The 20,120-nt window shown below is 39.5% G+C and overlaps 1 protein-coding gene and 1 long non-coding RNA gene across 4 annotated transcripts in view; both read right to left on the reverse strand.

Annotated features, from left to right (window-relative positions):
• LOC309651832 overlaps positions 1 to 20,120 on the reverse strand; it is a 437,596-nt gene that overhangs the window by 222,400 nt on the left and 195,076 nt on the right. The window lies entirely within an intron of this gene.
• Positions 349 to 20,120, reverse strand: part of GABRA3 (gamma-aminobutyric acid type A receptor subunit alpha3) — a 258,489-nt gene continuing 238,717 nt past the window's right edge. For 2 of the 3 annotated variants that reach the window (XM_082444886.1, XM_082444884.1), the window contains 2 exons: positions 17,339 to 17,550; positions 349 to 2,500 (listed from right to left, as the gene is read on the reverse strand). In XM_082444886.1, the coding sequence (XP_082301012.1) occupies positions 2,165 to 2,500; positions 17,339 to 17,550 (548 nt within the window). In that variant the 3' untranslated portion in view covers positions 349 to 2,164. The remainder of the gene's footprint in view (positions 2,501 to 17,338; positions 17,551 to 20,120) is intronic. The other variant, XM_082444885.1, reaches the window with a different exon arrangement.

Raw genomic sequence — 20,120 nt, forward strand, 5'->3', positions numbered from 1 at the left:
CCATTTTGGATTACTGTAATAGGTCTCTTGCTCTTGGGATACCTTTTTTCCAGCATATTCCGATGGTGTTAAGAAGTAAGGGTGGCATGAGAATAGGAGTGAAAGCCAAAAACAGAGTACTGCCTGTGTTAGGCAAAGAGTGACCAAAAAAAGTTCTCTAGCCCAAGTGAGTACAATTCAGAAAGAGTTTAATAAACAGCCACTAAACATTGCACCAAAGCATTTGGAAACACAATTTCTACAGAGAGGCAAAGGTCAGGCTTCCATTCTAAATTCCTTAAGATGATCATTAACAGGACAATCATTAACAGTCCCACACACCCCACCCCCCCATCCCACCCCCCCATCCCCACATATCCACAACACTACACTCTTCTAGTCATGAATTTACATACAGACACAGTCTTAGGAATAATGGGACTGGCATGCATTATCCCAGCAATGGCAAGGAAGCAGGGGATGGGGGAAGGATGAGTGAAAAGGCAACCAGCAGCTAATGATAGACCCCTTAGGAGCATTGATCAGGGAGTAGTCAGGGAGAATCTCCTTTTGGTGCTCTCTGTGGCATTACTTAGGGGTTCTAGAATACTTTGGACTAGTGGCTGGGGCTGCCATCTTAATCTCATTTCCTTGAGCCATGACTATTAGAAGTGGTCTCCTTGGGTGACACACTGTGACTTTCTAAAAATCTTTTTGGTGTCCAACCAAACTGCATTCAGGACGCAGCATGCCTGTTGAGATTGTGCTGATTCTGAGATCAAGGTGGACCTGGATTCTCAGTCCTATCTTCATTTTGGCCTTTGGAAAGGGGCACGTGATAGTTCTCTATTACAGACACTTGTAAGGAGCCTATGCAAGTCATTCAAACATATGAAACTGAGTTTATCTACCTTATAAATATTTTACAATTATGACTGTCCCTTTTACTCATATTAAGAAAAAATGAGATCGAATCCCCTAAATAATATATTATCAAACTGATAATAAGGTTAATAATTTAGTTGACTCAAAAGTCAACTAAACTCCAATTCATCCCTCTTAAAATTGGCATCAACAGAGGACCAGAGGTCCCTGACACAGTAGGAGCAAAGTTCTTGGGCTTGGCCTAGGGTTTGGAGTGTGAAGGGTATGGAAGGAAGAATTTGACTTTCACCTGCCAGTAGCTCTCTTTTTTGAGCCAGATTTCAAGCCTCAACTACCATCCAGGCCAAATCACTTACTCCATCCGGTATTTGACTAGCTGCCTTGGCAGGGAGGTGACTTTCCTGTCTCTCTAATGTTTTTAAAAATTTAGGCATTTGATCTAGAATTTGTTCTATATGTCCCTTTTTAGTATAAATTTTAAAAATTACTTGATCCTCTTCCTAAAGAGTTTGCAGGCAGTAATGAGTCCAAGCTAAGCAATGTCCAGCTGGCTGCAACGGGTTCAAAGGGCTTGAGAGAAAAGGGCTTTCTGGAGGAGAGATATACCAAAGAGGGTACTATTTTCCTGAGGGGCTAGACATGGCAGGTCATCAGCCATCTTGGTGCCAGGCTGGCCCAGTTGGTTCTATCTGTTTTGGCCATACATGGTAGACAGTGGTAAGCCTCAACTGTCCACACTCACCTCCAAGCCAATAAAGGGGTTGTGGGCCATGTTCAGAGATTAGCACTGGCTCCTGCCTTTGTTATCAGTACTTATGCCTAGTGGGCCCTGCTGTGGGCAGGGGAGGTGGCAGGTAGGACCACATGGGACCCAGCCTGGCTCCCTAGTGAGTCAGAATCATCTGATCTGGACCAGTCAACAATCATCCTTAGTCTGGACCTTTCAAATAGCCAAGGCTCTCACTACAGGCCATAGAGTCTCCTGTTCTTTCTTTAGTGGGCAGAGTGCAATAAAATACATGCTGTGCCCTCAGCTGAGGGAGACTGGCAGATTAAGATGAGCAGCTGGACAAATGGCAGTGTTTGGCTCCAATGAGGATATACTCAGCAATGGGGACAAGTAATTTTTTCTGTTGTTATTGTTTCTTCATTGAGATTCATAAATATTAATTGAGAGTCATGGCTTGGTAAGAAGGTTAAAAAAGAAGAATCCTGAAACACATGAAGGGGAGCCCTGGGGTTTGGGTGCATGGACACTTCCTTAGGGTATACAGTGCTCTGGTTGCGGCACCGCCAATATCTACTGTTTGCGGATCATGCCCTTGATAGCTGACTCCCGGTTGACATATGTGGCCCAATAGACCAGATTGAAAATGGCAAAGAGCACAGGAAAAATGATGCGGGAAATTTTGTCAACCTTGCTGACACTGTTGTAGGTCTTGGTCTCAGTTGGGATATCCTGCACGTAGGTGGTCTTGGGTGAAGCAATGATTGTTGGGGTTGAGGAGGCACTAGGAGCAGCGCCCTTGGAGATGGTGGAGAACTCAGTGTCCTTGGCCAGGTTGATGGGATAGGTGGTCCCCACGATGTTGAAGGTGGTGCTGGTTTTCTTTGTTGGGACTGCTGGTGTTTTCTTCTAGGGGCCAGAAAAAGTAGGGGAGAAGGGGGGAACAAAACAAAAGCTAATTAATCCATTATACAGAACACCTTCAGAGGCTGTGGGGAGGAGGAGCCATGAGGGAAGTTAGGAAAGAGGGGCTATGAAGCCAATAGCACAGAGTAGCCAGGTTTGTGTCTGGGGATAATTGAAGATGAGTTTGAAAACAGAAAATTTGCAACATCCTGGTTTACTAGCTATGTGGCTTTGGCCAAGTCACTTCTCTTAGAGCTTTACTTTCTTCATCTGTAAAATGAGGATCAAAGTATTTGTCAGGGTTGTTGAGAGGGTCAGATGAAAAAATGGTGGTAGAAATAACTAGAAAACTGTGAAATCTTGGTCACATGTAGGGTCCTGTACAATAATGTGATTTGATCCTCACAGTAATCATATGAGGTAAGTGTGTGAGATTACTCCCATTTGACAGATGAGAAAACTCAGCCTCAGACTGAGTGGCAGAGCCCACACTAGCCACCTGGGCTCTCAACTTTTATCCAGGGCTGCACTGTACTGCTTTCTATAAGTATGAGACACTTTTTGGTTACCCGAGACATAACTCCAAAAGGCTTCAACCATCAAGTGGCACATCTCCTGTGAGGAAGAGAGCTTGGTGAGTCTGAAAGTCATTTCGTCTTAAAGACACATAAATACTATGGCATGTTTACATGCATCATTATAACAGTATCTCACCCTTCATGCACTGTAAATGTCCATTTTTGCAAGGCTGCAGGCAGGAGCCACAGCCTCCCCAGGGAGTTATGCAAATGCTTCCCTCTGACACAACAAAGGCAGGGATGCTGGGGGCTTGCTATGACACTACACTTTGTTTTCTTTTTCCAGATTATAAAAAAACTCAGTGGTAAACAAGCATAGACACATGTGCCCATTTGTTCTCATATATATGACTTGTGTATACATGGACCTTCCGTGTAGAAAAGAGAAAAGAAGACAAAGCTCAGGCCTGGATCAGAAGAGAGAGGCTGAGAGGCTGAGGAACAGGGGAGGCCAAAGACAGTGGCTGAGGTCATAGTCTGAGTGCTGAGCTCATAGTGTTTGTTGCCTCACTTCCCACTCTGGCCTTTTCTTCCTTCCATCTCTCTTTGTTTCTAGGGAAAAGTGGAGCTAGATGAGCTTCAAAAATACCCAGGAGTATTTGACAAAAAGTGACAACTAATTATGTTGCCCTAATTTCACACACCTCACATTGTTCCCTTTCTTTTTTTTTTAATTAATTGATTTTATTTTATTTTTGGCTGTGTTGGGTCTTCGTTTCTGTGCGAGGGCTTTCTCCAGTTGCGGCAAGTGGGGGCCACTCTTCATCGCGATGCGTGGGCCTCTCACTATCGCGGCCTCTCCTGTTGAGGAGCACAGGCTCCAGACGCGCAGGCTCAGTGTTTGTGGCTCACAGGCCTAGTTGCTCCACGGCATGTGGGATCTTCCCAGACCAGGGCTCGAACCCGTGTCCCCTGCATTAGCAGGCAGATTCTCAGCCACTGCGCCACCAGGGAAGCCCCACATTGTTCCCTTTCTTAATGTTACTTTGCTTCCCAGCATGTTTTACTTCTTTACTTCCTACTTGTTTCCTTCCTAGATTTCTCTACTCCCACCCTCTCTTACTGACCCCCTTTCTCCTAATCTATTTCTATTTCTTTACTTCTTTACTTCAGAGTTCCCACCATTTTGATCGTTTTTTTTTCCTTCTTTAGACCGCACTGCCATTTATCTTCCTGATCCTAATAATAACTTTTGCCCAATATTTACTGAATATTTACTGGGCCAAGGACTATGCTAGGTGTTTAGGAATATGTAGGAAGGTTAAAAGTTCAGTCAGTTTCAGTCCCTGTTTTCTAGGAGTTTACAGTCCAGCAAGGGAGAGAGCCTTGTGAACACATCATTGCCATATAATGTGATAAAAGTTCTAAGAGATATGAACAAAGTGTGATGGGAATTCAGTAGAGGGAGGGGCAAAGTACCTACAGGTGCTGGAAAAGGTGGCTCAGAGAAGGCAATGAGGATGGTGAGCTGGGTCGCAAAAGATGAGCAGGAGCTCACCAGATGAAGATGTAGCAAAGGCCAGTGCACAGGCCAAGGGCACTGCTTATTTGAGGGATGACAAGTAGTTTGCTGTAGTTGGATGACAGTGTGCATGGTAAAGGCCTGCCTATGCTGGCTTCAGGGTTTTCATCAGGGAGGGGAAGGGGGACAAAAAAGGGGGTGCTGGTTTAAGTAAATGAGCAGTCTGACTAATGGACATTTAAAAAGCAATACTGTTCTTTCTCCTTGAGGATTGTAGTCACATTGCTACAAGTGGAGGGGGACAGAACTCTAAGGCTTCTAAGAACTGCATAAATGCTTTAAATACTACATGGGACTCATTTATAATTAGCAAATTCATTGTGAATACAGTCCTGCTGCTAAATGCCTCGGCTGTTAAATAAAGGAGCACTTCACTTGTTTGCCTGCTTACTTATTAATTTGCTTAGTAATCTCTTTTCTTTCATGGGTACACAAGAAAAAGAGGAAAGAAAAAAACCACTACCCTGACTTTGCTAGAAGCTTTCACACTCACATATATTATTTCATTTAGTCATCTTATTAGCTGGTTACGACCAAGTCTCTGAAATAATCATTCTGAACAGCAAACACTTTATTTAGCTCTGTAGGCACTTTGTGTTCTATAGGTGGAAAAGCAGCAGTTGATTTAATCGCAGATTTTTTAAGTAATAAAAGAAAATTACCTTTTAATTTCCCTCGCCCTTTCCATCATGGCACATTTTAATCAGCCACTATAATTTTTACCTAAATTGTCAAAGAAGGGAAATCAAAGCAAAAGTTATAGTGCTGAGAAGACAGAAGCAGGAGGCAGAGATTAATGGTTAATAATTCCCATTTCTGCATCTAGTTTTCTAATAATTTTCTATGCCCTGGAATTTGATAGATACAAACTAGAGTGACTTAACTTTGACCAATATGCAATTCTGTTCCTACCTCCTTAGCCAATGCCAGGCTCTTAGCTACATGATAGATGTTTACAGAATGAAAAATGACCCCCCAAATGAAGATTATTGATGTGATTTCTAGTTTTTTCCTCCTGAGTCTTGACCTCTCCTATACAGACAGCATACCTCTATAGTTCATCCTGGAGTAATTCCCATACCACCAAAATGAAATTGACTCTTCCAAATTCCTCCAAGCATTTTGACCTGAGGACAAGGATACTTTTCTTTCTAGAAGGCCACCTCATATGCATTTTGGAATGAGGTAATGAAAACTTTTATGGATCAATGCATGTCCAACTCAAGAGTTTTTCTCAGATGGCACTCACGTTTATTCTTTCCAGAAGTGCTAATTAGAGAGTTAGTTGAAGCCCTGAATGTACCCGAGACCACCAGGACCTCAGAGTATATGCAGATATGGTCCTGTGACTCTGTGTTAACCCCGTAACATTCATCCAGCTTTCCTGAACCCCAGTTTTCAGAAGTGGGGCAAAGTAATGGAGTATATGCTATGTTGGATTCAAAGACAAATCAGACAAAGACCCAATTTTTAAATGCAAACAACCCAGTTTTTTAAATGGCAAAGGACTTGAATAGACTTTGAATATCTTCTTCTCCAAAGAAGATATAGAATTGGCTAATAAGCATGTGAAAAGATCCTTAATATCACTGGTCATAAGGGAAATGCAAATCAAAACCACAGTGAGATACCACCTTACACCCATTAGGGTGCCTACTATCAACAATAAGAGCAATAAAATAAAAAAAGAAAATAAGAAGTGTAGACAAGGATATGGAGAAATTTGAACCCTTGTTTACTGTTGGGAATGTAAAATGGTACAGCTGCTATGAAAAATGGTATGTCAGATCCTCAAAAAATTAAAAATAGAATTAAAATATGACCCAGCAATTCCACTTTGGGGTATATACCCTGCAAATTGAAAGCAAGGTCTTAAAGAGATACTTGTACACCCATGTTCATAGCAGCATAATTCTCAATAGCCAAAAGATGAATGCAATGAAAGTCCATCCATACAGTGGGATATTATTCAGCCTTAAAAAGGAAGGAAATTCTGACGCAGGTTACATGAATGAACCTTAAGGACGTTATGCTACATGAAATAAGCCAGTCACAAAAAGACAAATACTGTGATTCCACTTACATGAGGTACTGAGAGAAGTCAGATTCATAGAGACAGAAAGTAGAATGGTGGTTGCCAGGGGGAGACTGGAGGGGAGAATGGGAATTTCTGGTTTCATGGGGACAGAGTTCCAGTTTTGCAAGATGAAAAAGTTCTGGAAGTTGGTTGTACAACATTGTGAACATACTTATTAAAAATGGTTAAGATAGTAAATTTTAGGCTGTCTAATGAGGAAGAGTAATTAAAATAGAGAGAACTAAAATATAAGGGAGAACATAAAAAGTATACAGAAAGGCACAAATGCTGAGTCAAGTGAATTCAAAAGAGGAAGGGAGCATGCTGGATCAGGAGGAGGTCAGTAAGCCAATAGAAAGGGGAGAAAATTCAGGTGGAAGAGAAGTAATCACTTGCACCAGTTTACTGAGAGGGTGGGATATCCAGAGCATATGTGGGGAGGTACCTGGGGCCAGATCACAGCTAAGGAAAGAGTGGATGAGACTCAAATACTATCTATGGTTTATCAATTTTGTTTATCTCTTTGAAGAACCAACTTTTAGTTTCATTGATCTTTTCTATTGTTTTTTTAGTCTCTATTTCATTTACTTTTGCTCGGATATTTATGATTTCCTTCCTGCTACTAACTTAGGGTTTTGTTTGTTCTTCTTTTTCTAGCTCCTTTAGATGTAAGGTTAGGTTCTTTATTTGACATTTTTCTTGTTTCCTGAGGTAAGCTTGTATTACTATAAACATCCCTCTTAGAACTGCTTTCGCTGTATCCCAAAGATTTTGGATCACTGTGATTTCATTTTCATTTGTCTCCAGGTATTTTTAAATTTCCTCTTTGATTTCTTCAGTGATTCATTGGTTGTTTAGTAGCATACTTTTTGGCCTCCATATGTCTGTGTTTTTTGCAGTTTTTTTCTTGTGGTTGGTTCCTGCTCTCATGGTGTTACAGTCTGAAAAGATGCTTGATATAATTTCAATTTTCCTAAATTTACAGAGGCCTGTTTTGTGGCCTAGCATGTTATCCCTCCTGGAAAATGTCCCATGTGCACTTGAAAAGAATGTATATTCTGTTGCTTTCAGATGAAATGTCCTAAAAACATCAATTAAGTCCATCTGGTCTAATGTGTCATTTAAGGCCAGTGTTTCCCTGTTAATTTTCTGTCTGGATGATCTGCCTGTTGATGTAAGTGGGGTGTTAAAGTCCCCTACTCTTATTGTGTTACTGTCAATTTCTCCCTCTATGTCTGTTAATATTTGCTTTATGTATTTAGGTGCTCCTATGTTGGGTGCATATATATATTTACAATTATTATATCTTCTTTTTGGATTGATCCCTTGATCATTATGTAATATCCTTCCTCGTCTCCTCTATCTGTCTTTATTAAAGTCTATTTTGTCTGATATAAGTATTGCTACACTGGCTTTCTTTTCATTTCCATTTGCATGGAATACTTTCTTTCCATCCCCTCAGTCTGTGTGTGTGTCTTTAGATCTGAAGTGTGTCTCTTGTAGGCAACATATATATGGGTCTTGTTTTTTTATCCATTCAGCTACTCTATGTCTTTTGATTGTATCATTTAGTCCATTTACATTTAAAGTAATTATTGATATATATGTTCTTATTGCCATTTTGTTAATTGTTTTTGTCTGCTGGTGGGTGAGGCTGGTCCCAGGGATAGAGCAGGCTCACTGGAGGGTGGGGCCAGAACCCGGGGGGTTCTGAGGCTGGTGTCTGCCCACTGGTGGGTGAAGCTGGGTCCCAGAGTCTCTGGCTGGAGGTCCCTGGGGGTCCCGGGTCTGGTGCCTGCACACTGGTTTGTGGGGCAGATCCCGTGCCTTCTGGTGGGCAGGGCCATGTCCAGGGGCAGCTGTGGGCTCAGGGGGTCTTAAGGCAGCCTGTCTGTTGGTGGGTGGGGCTGTGCCCATGCCCAGTTAGTTGCTTGGCATGAGGTGTCTCAGCACTTTTGCCTACAGGCTGTTGGGCCAGGGCGGGGATGGGTCCTGAGGCTTATAAGCTAGAGGGAGGATTTCACAATGGTGCTTACCAGCACCAGTGTTCTCACGGTAGAATCAGCTCCCCAAATGGCTGCCACCAGTGTCTGTGTCCCCAAGGTGAGCTGCAGTTGCCTCCTACCTCTCTGGGAGACTCTCCAGATCAGCAGGTAGCTCTCATCCAGGCTCCTATTACTGCTTCTGCCCTGGATCCTGGAGCATGTGAGAGTTTGTGTGCGCCCTTTAAGAGTACAGTTTCTACTTCCCACAGCTCTCTGGGACTCTGGAGAGTAAGCCCTGCTGGTCTTCAAAGCCAAATGCTCTGGGGGCTCGTTTTCCCAGTATATGACCCACAGGCTATGGAGCCCAACATGGGGTCAGACCTCTCTCTCGTTGGGGAGAACCTCTGCAATTGTAATCATCCTCCTGTTTGTGGATTGTCCACCTGGGTTTATGGGACTTGCCTATATTGCACCTCCACCCGTCCTATCCATCTTGTTTGGTTCCTTCTTCATACATTAGTTGTAGAAGATCTTTTCTGGTACATTCCAGTCTTTTTCATCAATGGTTTTTCTGCAAATAGTTGTGATTTTGGTGTGTCCATGAGAGGAGGTGAGCTCAGGGTCTTTCTACTATGCCATCTTGGCTGATCCACCTGTTTGTTTCTGTTTCAATCGATTCACCAGGGATAGAGTATGACTGTTGTCAGGGCATTTATACCTACTTTAGAAAAGGGTGGGAAGGCCACCAGTTTATGAATACAAGTTAACCCACAGTGAATATCATTCACCCCAGAGAGAAAATATCAAGTGGTGACTCAATTTGTGGCTATTTTTACAGGAATGCCCCCAATTTTTTTTAACATCTTTATTGGAGTATAATTGCTTTACAATGGTGTGTTAGTTTCTGCTTTATGACAAATTGAATCAGCTATACATATACATATATCCCCATATCTCCTCCCTCTTGTGTCTCCCTCCCACCCTCCCTATCCCACCCCTCTAGGTGGTCACAAAGCACGGAGCTGATCTCCCTGTGCTATGTGGCTGCTTGCCACTAGCTATCTATTTTACATTTGGTAGTGTATATATGTCCATGCCACTCTCTCACTTCGTCCCAGCTTACCCTTCCCCCTTCCCGTGTCCTCAAGTCCATTCTCTACGTCTGCATCTTTATTCCTGTCCTGCCCCTAGGTTCTTCAGAACCTTTTTTTTTTAGATTCCATATATATGTGTTAGCATGCAGTATTTGTTTTTCTCTTTCTCACTTACTGAGACAACATTAAATACACCAACATTCGAATTATAGGGGTCCCAGTAGAGGAAGAGAAAAAGAAAGGGACTGGGAAAATATTTGAAGAGATTATAGTTGAAAGCTTCCCTAATATGGGAAAGGAAATAGTCAATCAAGTCCAGAAAGTGCAGAGAGTCCCATACAGGATAAATCCAAGGAGAAACACGCCAAGACACATATTAATCAAACTATCAAAAATTAAATACAAGAAAAAATATTAAAAGCAGCAAGGGAAAAACAACAAATAACATACAAGGGAATCCCCACAAGGTTAATAGCTGATCTTTTAGCAGAAACTCTGCAAGCCAGAAGGGAGTGGCAGGACATATTTAAAGTGATGAAAGGGAAAAACCTACAACAAAGATTACTCTACCCAGCAAGGATCTCATTCAGACTCGACAGAGAAATTAAAACCTTTACAGACAAGCAGTAGCTAACAGAATTCAGCACCACCAAACTAGCTTTACAACATATGCTAAAGGAACTTCTCTAGGCAGGAAACACAAGAGAAGGAAAACACCTACAATCACAAACCCAAAACAATTAAGAAAATGGTAATAGGAACATACATATCGATAATTACCTTAAATGTAAATGGATTAAATGCTCCCACCAAACGACATGGACTGGCTGAATGGATACAAAAGCAAGACCCATATATATGCTGTCTACAAGAGACCCACTTCAGACCTAGGGATACATACAGACTGAAAGTGAGGGGATGGAAAAAGATATTCCATGCAAATGGAAATCAAAAGAAAGCTGGAGTAGCAATTCTCATATCAGACAAATTTTTAAAAGCCATTAATGATAAGAAACTAAACTTTTCCAAACTATGGATGGAAGTTGAGCATTTTCTCTAATGTAAAATAAGATAAAATATTATTCTAGAGCATTCAAATATACTTACCTGAAAATAAGAAAAGGAGCATAAGAATTACTGTGTGTCCAAAATTTAGGTAAGAATTTATAAATACTTTAAAACAGTTCTAAGAATAATATCTGTCTTCTTTTTAAAAGTAGAGGTTTATTTCTTCATCTTAATTTGCTTTTATTATTTTTAATTTTCAAAAAATGTAATCAAGGTAATAATGCACATAGTTAAAAAGAAATAAATGTAAAGACTTATAATGAAAACCAGGAAACCCTTATCCCCATGTATCCCAACCTTGTCCAGCAATTCATAATTATTTTTAATTCTCTTAGCTGATACTTCTAACAGTTATTTATATATGTCTAAATAATATGCTTATACTGCTATCTGTTTTGCACATAACCATTCGTCTTTTCATGATAATGATTTACCTCACTTATGCAACCCTTCCTCCATCTTCCAATACAATTATAACAATATTTTTAGTTCAATCAATAATCAATAACATCATTATAAATGACTATATAAATACCTCTAGCCTCTTGCTACAAACTTCACTGGTTCCTCTCCAGATGTGCTTGCTGCATAGATTTCATCTTACGTATTCCCTTCATCTATCTCCTCTGTAGGGTACCCTCTTCTCTGGATCCAATGTCTTTCCCTTTTTTGTTCTATTCTCTTGTTTTAGTAGAACATATCCTCCAGTATTTTCCTAAGGTGGAATGCATGGGAAGTGACATTTCTGAGTTCCTGCAGGTCTGAAAATAACTACTCTACCTTTCCACTTAAGTGATACTTTGGCTAGGCATAGGACTCAAATCCTCAGATTTAGGGTTTACAGCTCCACTGTCTTCCAGCGTCCAATGTAGCTGAGAAGTCTGATGCCATTCTGCTAATCATTTCTTTGTAGATAACATTTACTGTCTTTCTAGAATCTCTTTAGACTATCATTTATCCCTGGTTTTCTAAAATTGCAAGATGATGTGACTTTACGTGGGCCTATGTGGACAGTTTCAATCTGGATGCTTACATCTTTCCATTTGTAAAGATGTCTTGTTCTTTGTTAATTTCCTTTGCTCCCGTTTCTCTGTTCACTCATTCTGCAGCTTCTGAGTTGGATGAATTTTCTGGATTCATCTCTAAGCCCCTTAACCTTTTCTTTCACATTCTCCATTTATTTCCTTTTTACCCTACTTGTAGGGAGATTCTCTTCAGTTTATTTTCCCACCTCTCTATTGAAATTTTTATTTTGGCAGTTATTTTTCATTTCAAAAGCTCTTCTTTATTCTCTGATTTCCTTTTATATTAGCATCCTATTCTTATTTTATGTATATATTTACAAATATAAGAGAAAATTTACTTTTGTTTTTCTTAAATTCTCTTTAATTCCCTGAATTATCTCTGTTCCTGCCAAGATGAGTTTTTTTTTTAAATCTTTTCTTTTTCACATTGAAAATTTCACTTTGGTAATCCTTGGTATCCCAGTATTATTTGGCAACATAAAAGATGTCTGTATGCTCAGTGTACCTGAGCTGGGCTTGTTGATTTGCAAACTATGATTTAAGAAGATTATTTGGAAGGAGGTCATTTTATGGGGTACTCCAAAATGTCACTATGTAAAGGTCTTTTCTCTGGAGACATTCAGCTTCTTTAGAAGAGAAGCTTCTGCTGCTCTTCAGGAAAGTATACATCTGGCTGTAGACATTTTACATGTTGGGCAGGCTCTGGGGTCTTGACTACTCTGCACACAGACTTTTAGCCAATCCCCCTAATTGCAGCCCCATGATTTACTGTCTGCTGTACCAAGCACCTTGAATACTGAGTTTCTCTGGGGTTCTATCTTACTCCAGCTTGATAAATCAGTTCTTATTCTCTCTTTCCCCATTCATTTTTCTTGAAAAATGCATTACAATCTCTTGCCTGACTGAAATCCTTCTCCAGTTCTCCTGGTACTTGTGGGTTTAAACCTATTTTATTTCTTTACCCTCATTTTAATGGGATTTTTAAAGGAAGCAGTGATAAAACATGTAGTTGTTCCTCAGAAGCCCAGAGTTCATCTATTTTGCAGAGTGCTATTATAAGGTAGTCATTAGTCATTTGTCTTCATTTGAAAATGAGTTTTTGTTCCCACCTACCCCTTCTTTTCCTTTCCTTTATCTTTCCCCTCACATTTTATCTAATCCTTGATCATAGTACAGATCAGAAATAGATTTTTGAATCATTTTTATTAGTTTCAAACAGTTTTGTGCTCACCCATTCTAGCTTTGTGAGGCAAATAAGGTTTAATATGTCTCTTTAAAGAAGGAAAAAAGCAGAATAAGTTATGATTAAATTTCACTATTTTTACTTTTAACGCACTTCATTTTTTTGTCCCGTGGGTCAGTGGTTCTCACTGTTAGTTCATTCATATTGTAGCAGTGTAGACAAAGCACAGCACCCTCACATTAGAGATCCATTTTTACACATTCCATAGTTTTTTTTCAAATCTCATAATCAACATCCTTTCAATAACTTAAATAGATTGACCATGGAGAGGGACTAAGGAGGAAGACTGAGATCACCATCTTTGCAGAAGACTTTTAGATGATACTTTTTGTTCTCTTTTTTCATTTTCAGTACTCCTTGGAATTGGAGAAACAGTTATCATTTTTGACATCTACATTTACAGTTTCTTAATCTATTCTAGTGCTCTCTCTACCTTCAAACCACCACTGCATCTCTTCCCAGTCACAACAAAAAGTCTACCACATTTTTCACAAGGTATCCATGACTGCCTTTCAGATATCTGAAATTAGCAATCATCATCCCCTTAATGCATTTGTCCCTTCTCCACTGTAGTAACCAAATTGGAACCGCATATTTTAAACATGGCCCAACCTGTACAGAATAAAAGGGGCCTATCATCTCACTTGGTCTAGGTAACTCCTAACTCAGACTCAAACAAAATTTGGTTTCTCAGGAGTTACACCACATGGATGGCTTGTATTAAATTTGCCCTTTTCCTATATCCCAGCATCTTGTTTGTAACATACAATTTTTGTTAAGTTTTTTTATCCCAGAACTAACTTTTTTAGAATCTATGTGTAAGAATATATACACTACCACGTATAAAATAGATAGCTAATTGGAACCTGCTATAAAGCACAGGAAGCTCAGCTTGGTGCTCTGCGATGACCAAGATGGGTGGGATGGGGGGTTGGGTGGGAGGGAGGTCCAAGAGGGAGGGCATATATGTATACATGTAGCTGATTCACTTCATTGTACATCAGAAGCTAACACAACATTGTAAAGCAATTATGCTCCCATAAAAAAATTTAAAAAGAAAAGAAAATGTTAATCTGTTGATTTCAGCCTGTTCTTTCAAACTTCAGAAATTCTCTTTGATTCTAATTCAGAAGATACTCCTCTTCATTAATGCCAGCTTACAAATTTGAATCTCCTACATTATATATCTTCATTTAAGTCACAGATGACAGCATTTAAGAGGGAAGGGTCAAGGACAAAGCCTTGTGGCTTATCACAGGAATGTCCATTCAGGTTGATGACCCTCCATCAATGAATTATATTTGACTTCAGTTGGCCAACCAACTACATGAGCATAATTGTACTACTTTTTCAACTGCTGTTTCTTCTTCATGAAGACATAATTTTAAAAAGTTAGTCAGATGTCTTGATAAAATGTATATATTTCCTGTTCCACCAGTCTAGTAAACTTTTCATGAATTTTCTTAAGGATTAGTTTGGCATAATTTCTTCTTAGTGAACTCAGGCTGGCTATCAATAGTTAGTGCTAACTGCTCTTAAAACATCTGTTTAATAATATATTCTAGGGACTTTTCAGTTTAATATGTCAGAGTAAGGACATCTTTGCTCCCTTTTCTTCTCTGTAACCAATCAAAATTATAAGGAAAATGAGATATAGAAACCAAAACTCCACCTTTGATGAAAATTGAAAGCATTTTCTCATCCCAAAAAGTAAGGGCTTCCAAATGCAGTAAAAATTGTATCAGGGTGAAGAAGACACTGAGGATGCCTACTGTTCTGGATTTCAGGCCAAGAATAGAGTCCTAAAAGGTGGGTGGCAGGACCTGAGTGAGAAAACAAATGACCGCTGTTTTGAAACAAAATGGTTTTAAGGCTGGTAGTGAGAACATCCTGGAATACTGTTTGACCACCACAGGGTAGAGAGGAGGTAGAGACTGGAAAAATTAGAGGATACAATACTACACATGTGTGCGTGCACACACTCACACATACACACACACTACACCATACATAGAGGACTTTCTTGTGAGTTATTTATAAGAATTTATATAGATAACAGATCATGGTCAAACTACTCACTTTCAACTACTTACTCTCAACTACTCACTACCATCCTACTCATTCTCTCAGTCCCTCCCCAAAATGATACTTTCACACATAGCAGTGCTAGTAAAGAACTCCTCTAATACAACTTCAAGTAACAATTGAAAAAAAATAATATGGTATTGATGCAAAATATGTTACAAGGAGAAGAAATAACCAATAAAGGACTGTGTAACAACACACAAAACAAACATAAAATACATGAAAAGCTAAGTCAGCAGAAATCATAAAATGAATATAAGGAAAAATAATACTGCTATAGAAATGAAGGAGAATAAGCATGGGTGAAAATGTTCAGAGACATGGAAGGCACACTTGAGAAAAATGAGAAAAATGAAATGGAAAATAACAGTTACAAATTACTAGAGAAAAATGGTAGATATGGAGGACAAAGTTCTATTATATGTATAATCTGTGCTTCTAGGATGATAACAGAGCAAAGAAATGTTTCAGGAAAGCTTTCCTGAAACAAAGACACTTGTGAATCCATAGGCTTAAAGGGCAACATGCTGCCCTAGGAAAAAATTCAAAAAGATAGATCAAGATATATCCTTGTAAAGTAACTGGTATTTGTAAATAAAAGACACATTCATATGGGTTTCTAGGCCATAAAATCACCCCTCCCCCATTATGTGAGAGATTCTTAGGCAGGTTTTAAATTTCTTCATACCAACATTCAGTGCTAGAACTGAATATAGCAACCAATGTCTATGTGGACATCAGAGAAAGAGAATGTGACCCACAAATTGTACAACAGCCCAAATATAATTTAAGTATAAACACAATTGATAGATAATTTTACACATGTAAGATGGTAAGAAATATGGTTCCCATGAACCCTTCTTAAAGAAACTTCCAGAGGACAGCCTTGAGATAACTAAGTAATGAACAGAAAAATGGATAAAAGGACTATTTTGAGAAGAGAGCCTATGTAAATGTAGAACTATGACTAATCAACTATAGAAATTATGGCTGCATAAAAGCATGTAAATGCTATAAAACTTGACAATGCAGAAAAAGTAGTATAACAAATAAAAGTTGGGAGATGACAGGGACTGGTTATTTCTTCATAATTTATAGCAAGGAGTTAATAAATTCTATCTAAATAAATAGTTAAAATCTATTCTAAAATTTTTCCAACTCACCAGTCTATATTCTATGGAATCTATTCCTCCGGTTTGAAAAGTCTTCATTATGTTTTCTCTTCTCCATGATTCTTCAAAGAGTACTAGAATGGTTCTGGGACCATATCTGCCAGTTCTTTTTAGCATCTTGGGTTAGTCTTCATCTAGAGCTAGAGATCTGAACTCTTTTAAAGCAGCCAAGGACAACAATCTTGATTTCACTGTATTCATGTTTTTATTTTTACCAATTCCAGGTGGTTTACTGGCATTTTTTCTCTCTTTTTTCTTCCTTCCCATCCACTAATCCAATTAACATTTATTCAGCTTTTACTATGAGTCAGATGCTGTGCAAGGATACTAGCTAGTTAGAAAGAATGCAGACAAGCTCCTGCCCTCAAGAAGTTCAGTCTAGTGAGGAAGCAGACAAATAACTCTAATACAAATAAATGTTCTTAATATCATGAGCACCCTCCCCCCACCCCAAGAGAAGCTAAAGCTATCTGCATGATTCTGGAAATATTCTATGGAGAAAATAGCACTTCATCTGGGTCTTAAAGACTAAGCAGGTCTTTATCAGGCAGGAAAATAAGAAAAGAACATTCCAGGTAGAGAGTAAAAAATAAGCAAAGACATAGAAGGAATGATGATCACTTTTGTTTGATGGTAATGGGAACATACTGGAAAAATGAGGGGCAGAAGTGGCCCTAGAGACTGTTTTCTGGGTTGAAGATAAAGTCCACTCTTCTGGGTACAACAGGTTCCCCTTGGGTTCAGCAGTATCACACTTAGGTTTGATCCCTCACCACAAGACATCAGCCCTCCATGATACCTACCCTCTTTTCTTTGCCCCCAGCAAACACTCCACACTGCCAAGAAGCACTCCAGTTGAGAATTGGATTGATGACCCCAGTGAATAGCACACAGCCCTGGCCAGTTCCCACAGGCTGCAGGCTGCCCACTCCTGGTTCCAATACAGTTCTCTCAGGGAGTGCTTCCCAGCCCCCACCCTTCCTGTATCTTACCTTCATTTCCAGGGCCTCTGGCACCTTCTTGCCTTCCCAAGCCCAACTCCGCTTTGTGAAGTAGTTGACAGTGGCAAATTCAATCAGCGCAGAAAATACAAAGGCATAACAGACGGCTATGAACCAATCCATGGCCGTCGCATATGCCACTTTAGGTAAGGAGTTTCTGGCACTGATACTCAAGGTGGTCATGGTGAGAACAGTGGTGACACCTGGGGAGAGAGAAAATGAGAATCAGTTGCCAGTGAAAGACATTTAGAGCATATCTGATGATATCACCAACTTCCTACTTGAAAGGAGGAGCTACACCCCACCCAAAATGGCCCCTTTAAAGTAAAAAACAGAGAATGTCAAAACAGAATGGTTCTACCTAGTAACCACCCCATCCCAATTATCACAGGAATAGGAATCTCCAGTATAGCACTTAAAAGTTGTCCTCTAACCTCTGCTTAAACATTTCCATTTAAAAGTAGGTAACCTATTTCATTGTAAGAGAGCTTTCTAATTAGAAAAATCTACCTTATGAACTGAAACCTGCCTTTCTCTAACTCCTGACCCACTGACTGATCTCAGAGCTCTCTCTGGCGACACAAGAAAGAAAAGTCTGCTTCTTCATTTCTGGGACAGGACTTCAGAGAGTTGGAGAGGGTGGCCATAGTTCCTTGTGTGTCTGTTCATCTCCAGAACATGGCCAGTTCCTTCTTTCATTTCTCCTCCTTCCCCATTCTGGTAGTTATCTTCTGAACAGACCAGAACTGAGCCCAAGACTCAGGACATGGTCTGAGCTTAGTAGGAGTTTCATTTCCCTTATTGTGGACACTATTCTCCTAATAACACAAAAAACTATTGTGGAAAATTGTTCTTCAGCTGCATCACAGTCTAGGTCCTATTGAATTTGTGAACAACTAAAACTATTCTAACATCTGTTTCTTATGAGTTTTTGCCAAACCACAGCTTGCTTTTAAATGGATTGATTCTTTTTCTTGGTGGCGTTTATTAACCTAAATTTAAGGCTTTCTTTTATTCACTTTTAAATTCTATTAAAAAATGTATTTCTAATCTGTTCATATATTAGATATACATGTGAGCTATATAGTGTTGTGGTTAACAATATGAGCTTTAGAGTCAAACTGAAATAGACTCAAATTCTGGCAATCCCACTTACTTGTAATATGACCTTGAACAAGGTGTTTTACCCCTCTAAGTTTTGTCATGTGTAAAATGTGTGTGATGATACCAGACTCAGAGATTTGTTGGGGAATCAAATGAGATAGATGATGTTCATAAAGCCCACAGCACAATATCTGGCACAGAGTACTCACTCAATAAATAGCAGCTTCTATAATTAACATTACTCTTATTTTTACTGTTGTTATTAACAATAATATTGCCATAATTATATAAATAATTATAGTAGTCTAATTATAATCACATTTTAACAATAATAACTGTTAGCAGTTATTATTCTAGTCTTGAATATCTACACTAGAAGTAGGAAGTCCTCAGTTCTGCCACTTACTTGCTTTGTATCTTGGGCAATTTCCTTAATCTCTCCTTGCCTTTTTCTCCCCATCTATGAATATTCCCTACTGTCTCCCCCAGAATTTTGATGGTGCAGTTGTGTACCCAAAATCATCCAGAATTGAGGAAGAAGGAATGGCCAGAACCTCTTTCTGATTCTTCAAGAAGATGGAGAATGTGACCTTCATGAGCCTGGGTCAAGTAGGGCATGGAGAAGGTAGTCCTAATGGAGTGAGAGATGTTGCACAGAGAAGCAAGCAGATATGGCCTATTAACTATTAACTCTACCCAGAGAGACAGCCATGTGTGCTGCAGCCTCTGGACCCTCCTTTCATATCTTGATTCCTTGAGTACCTTACTTACATATTTACTATATAAATGAAAATCCAGACTGGAAAAGACTTAATACAGTTTCAGTAGACAGATCCTAAAGGAGCACCTTTGCACAAACTAGGCAGAGAGTTAGAAAAAACACATTTCAAGCCCTGTCAGGAATTAGCCATACAGCTAGCACCTCATAACAAAGTATCTGAATTTGTAGCCTGGTAAATTCTGAGAGTGGACCTCAGGCTCAGTAACATTCTGATCACACTGAGCAAGAAGTGATTCACAGAATAAACAAGTTATCTCATTTATGGTTATCAGCAAATGCAATTGTCCACACTGGCACATTCATAGCAGTGCCAAAGCATGGATGGAGGGAACTATATTGCAACACAAGTATTTATGTGCCATATCTCAGTAGAGATGTTTAGAACTCTAGTCTCTAAGGCTTAATTAAAACTGTCATCTTGTGAAGAGCTCTTAGCTAGTCAGAGCTGGTAGGACCCTCAATCAAGCATTTGGTGCACTTCATGGATGGACAAAGAGGTTTGGCATTTTAAAAGAGATCCAGGCCTGCCACCCAGTGCTTCTCTTTCAAGACTCTTCTACAAAGTCTTTTTGTGACTGCCCTCCTCACTTCCTTTGAGCACTTCTAAAAGTCTAATATGCTTCTTTGATAATGAATGTTTGTCCCACTCAACTAAAGTTGCTTGAGATAATGCAAGATAATCTCCCCATCTCAAAATCCTTAACTTAGTTCAAATCTGTAAAGTCTTTCTTGCCATATAAGCTAACATTCACAAGTTCCAGAGATTAGGACATGGGTATCATTGGGGGCCATTATTAAGCCTACCACAGTCCTAGTTCTAACCCTTAATTTCACTCAGGCTAAAAGTCTTTCTTGTGTAACCTTAAAACTCAAATTCTTACCTACCAA

Source organism: Balaenoptera physalus (genome assembly GCF_965194825.1).
Source record: "Balaenoptera physalus genome assembly, chromosome: X".
In the NCBI taxonomy this organism is placed as follows: Eukaryota; Metazoa; Chordata; class Mammalia; order Artiodactyla; family Balaenopteridae; genus Balaenoptera; species Balaenoptera physalus.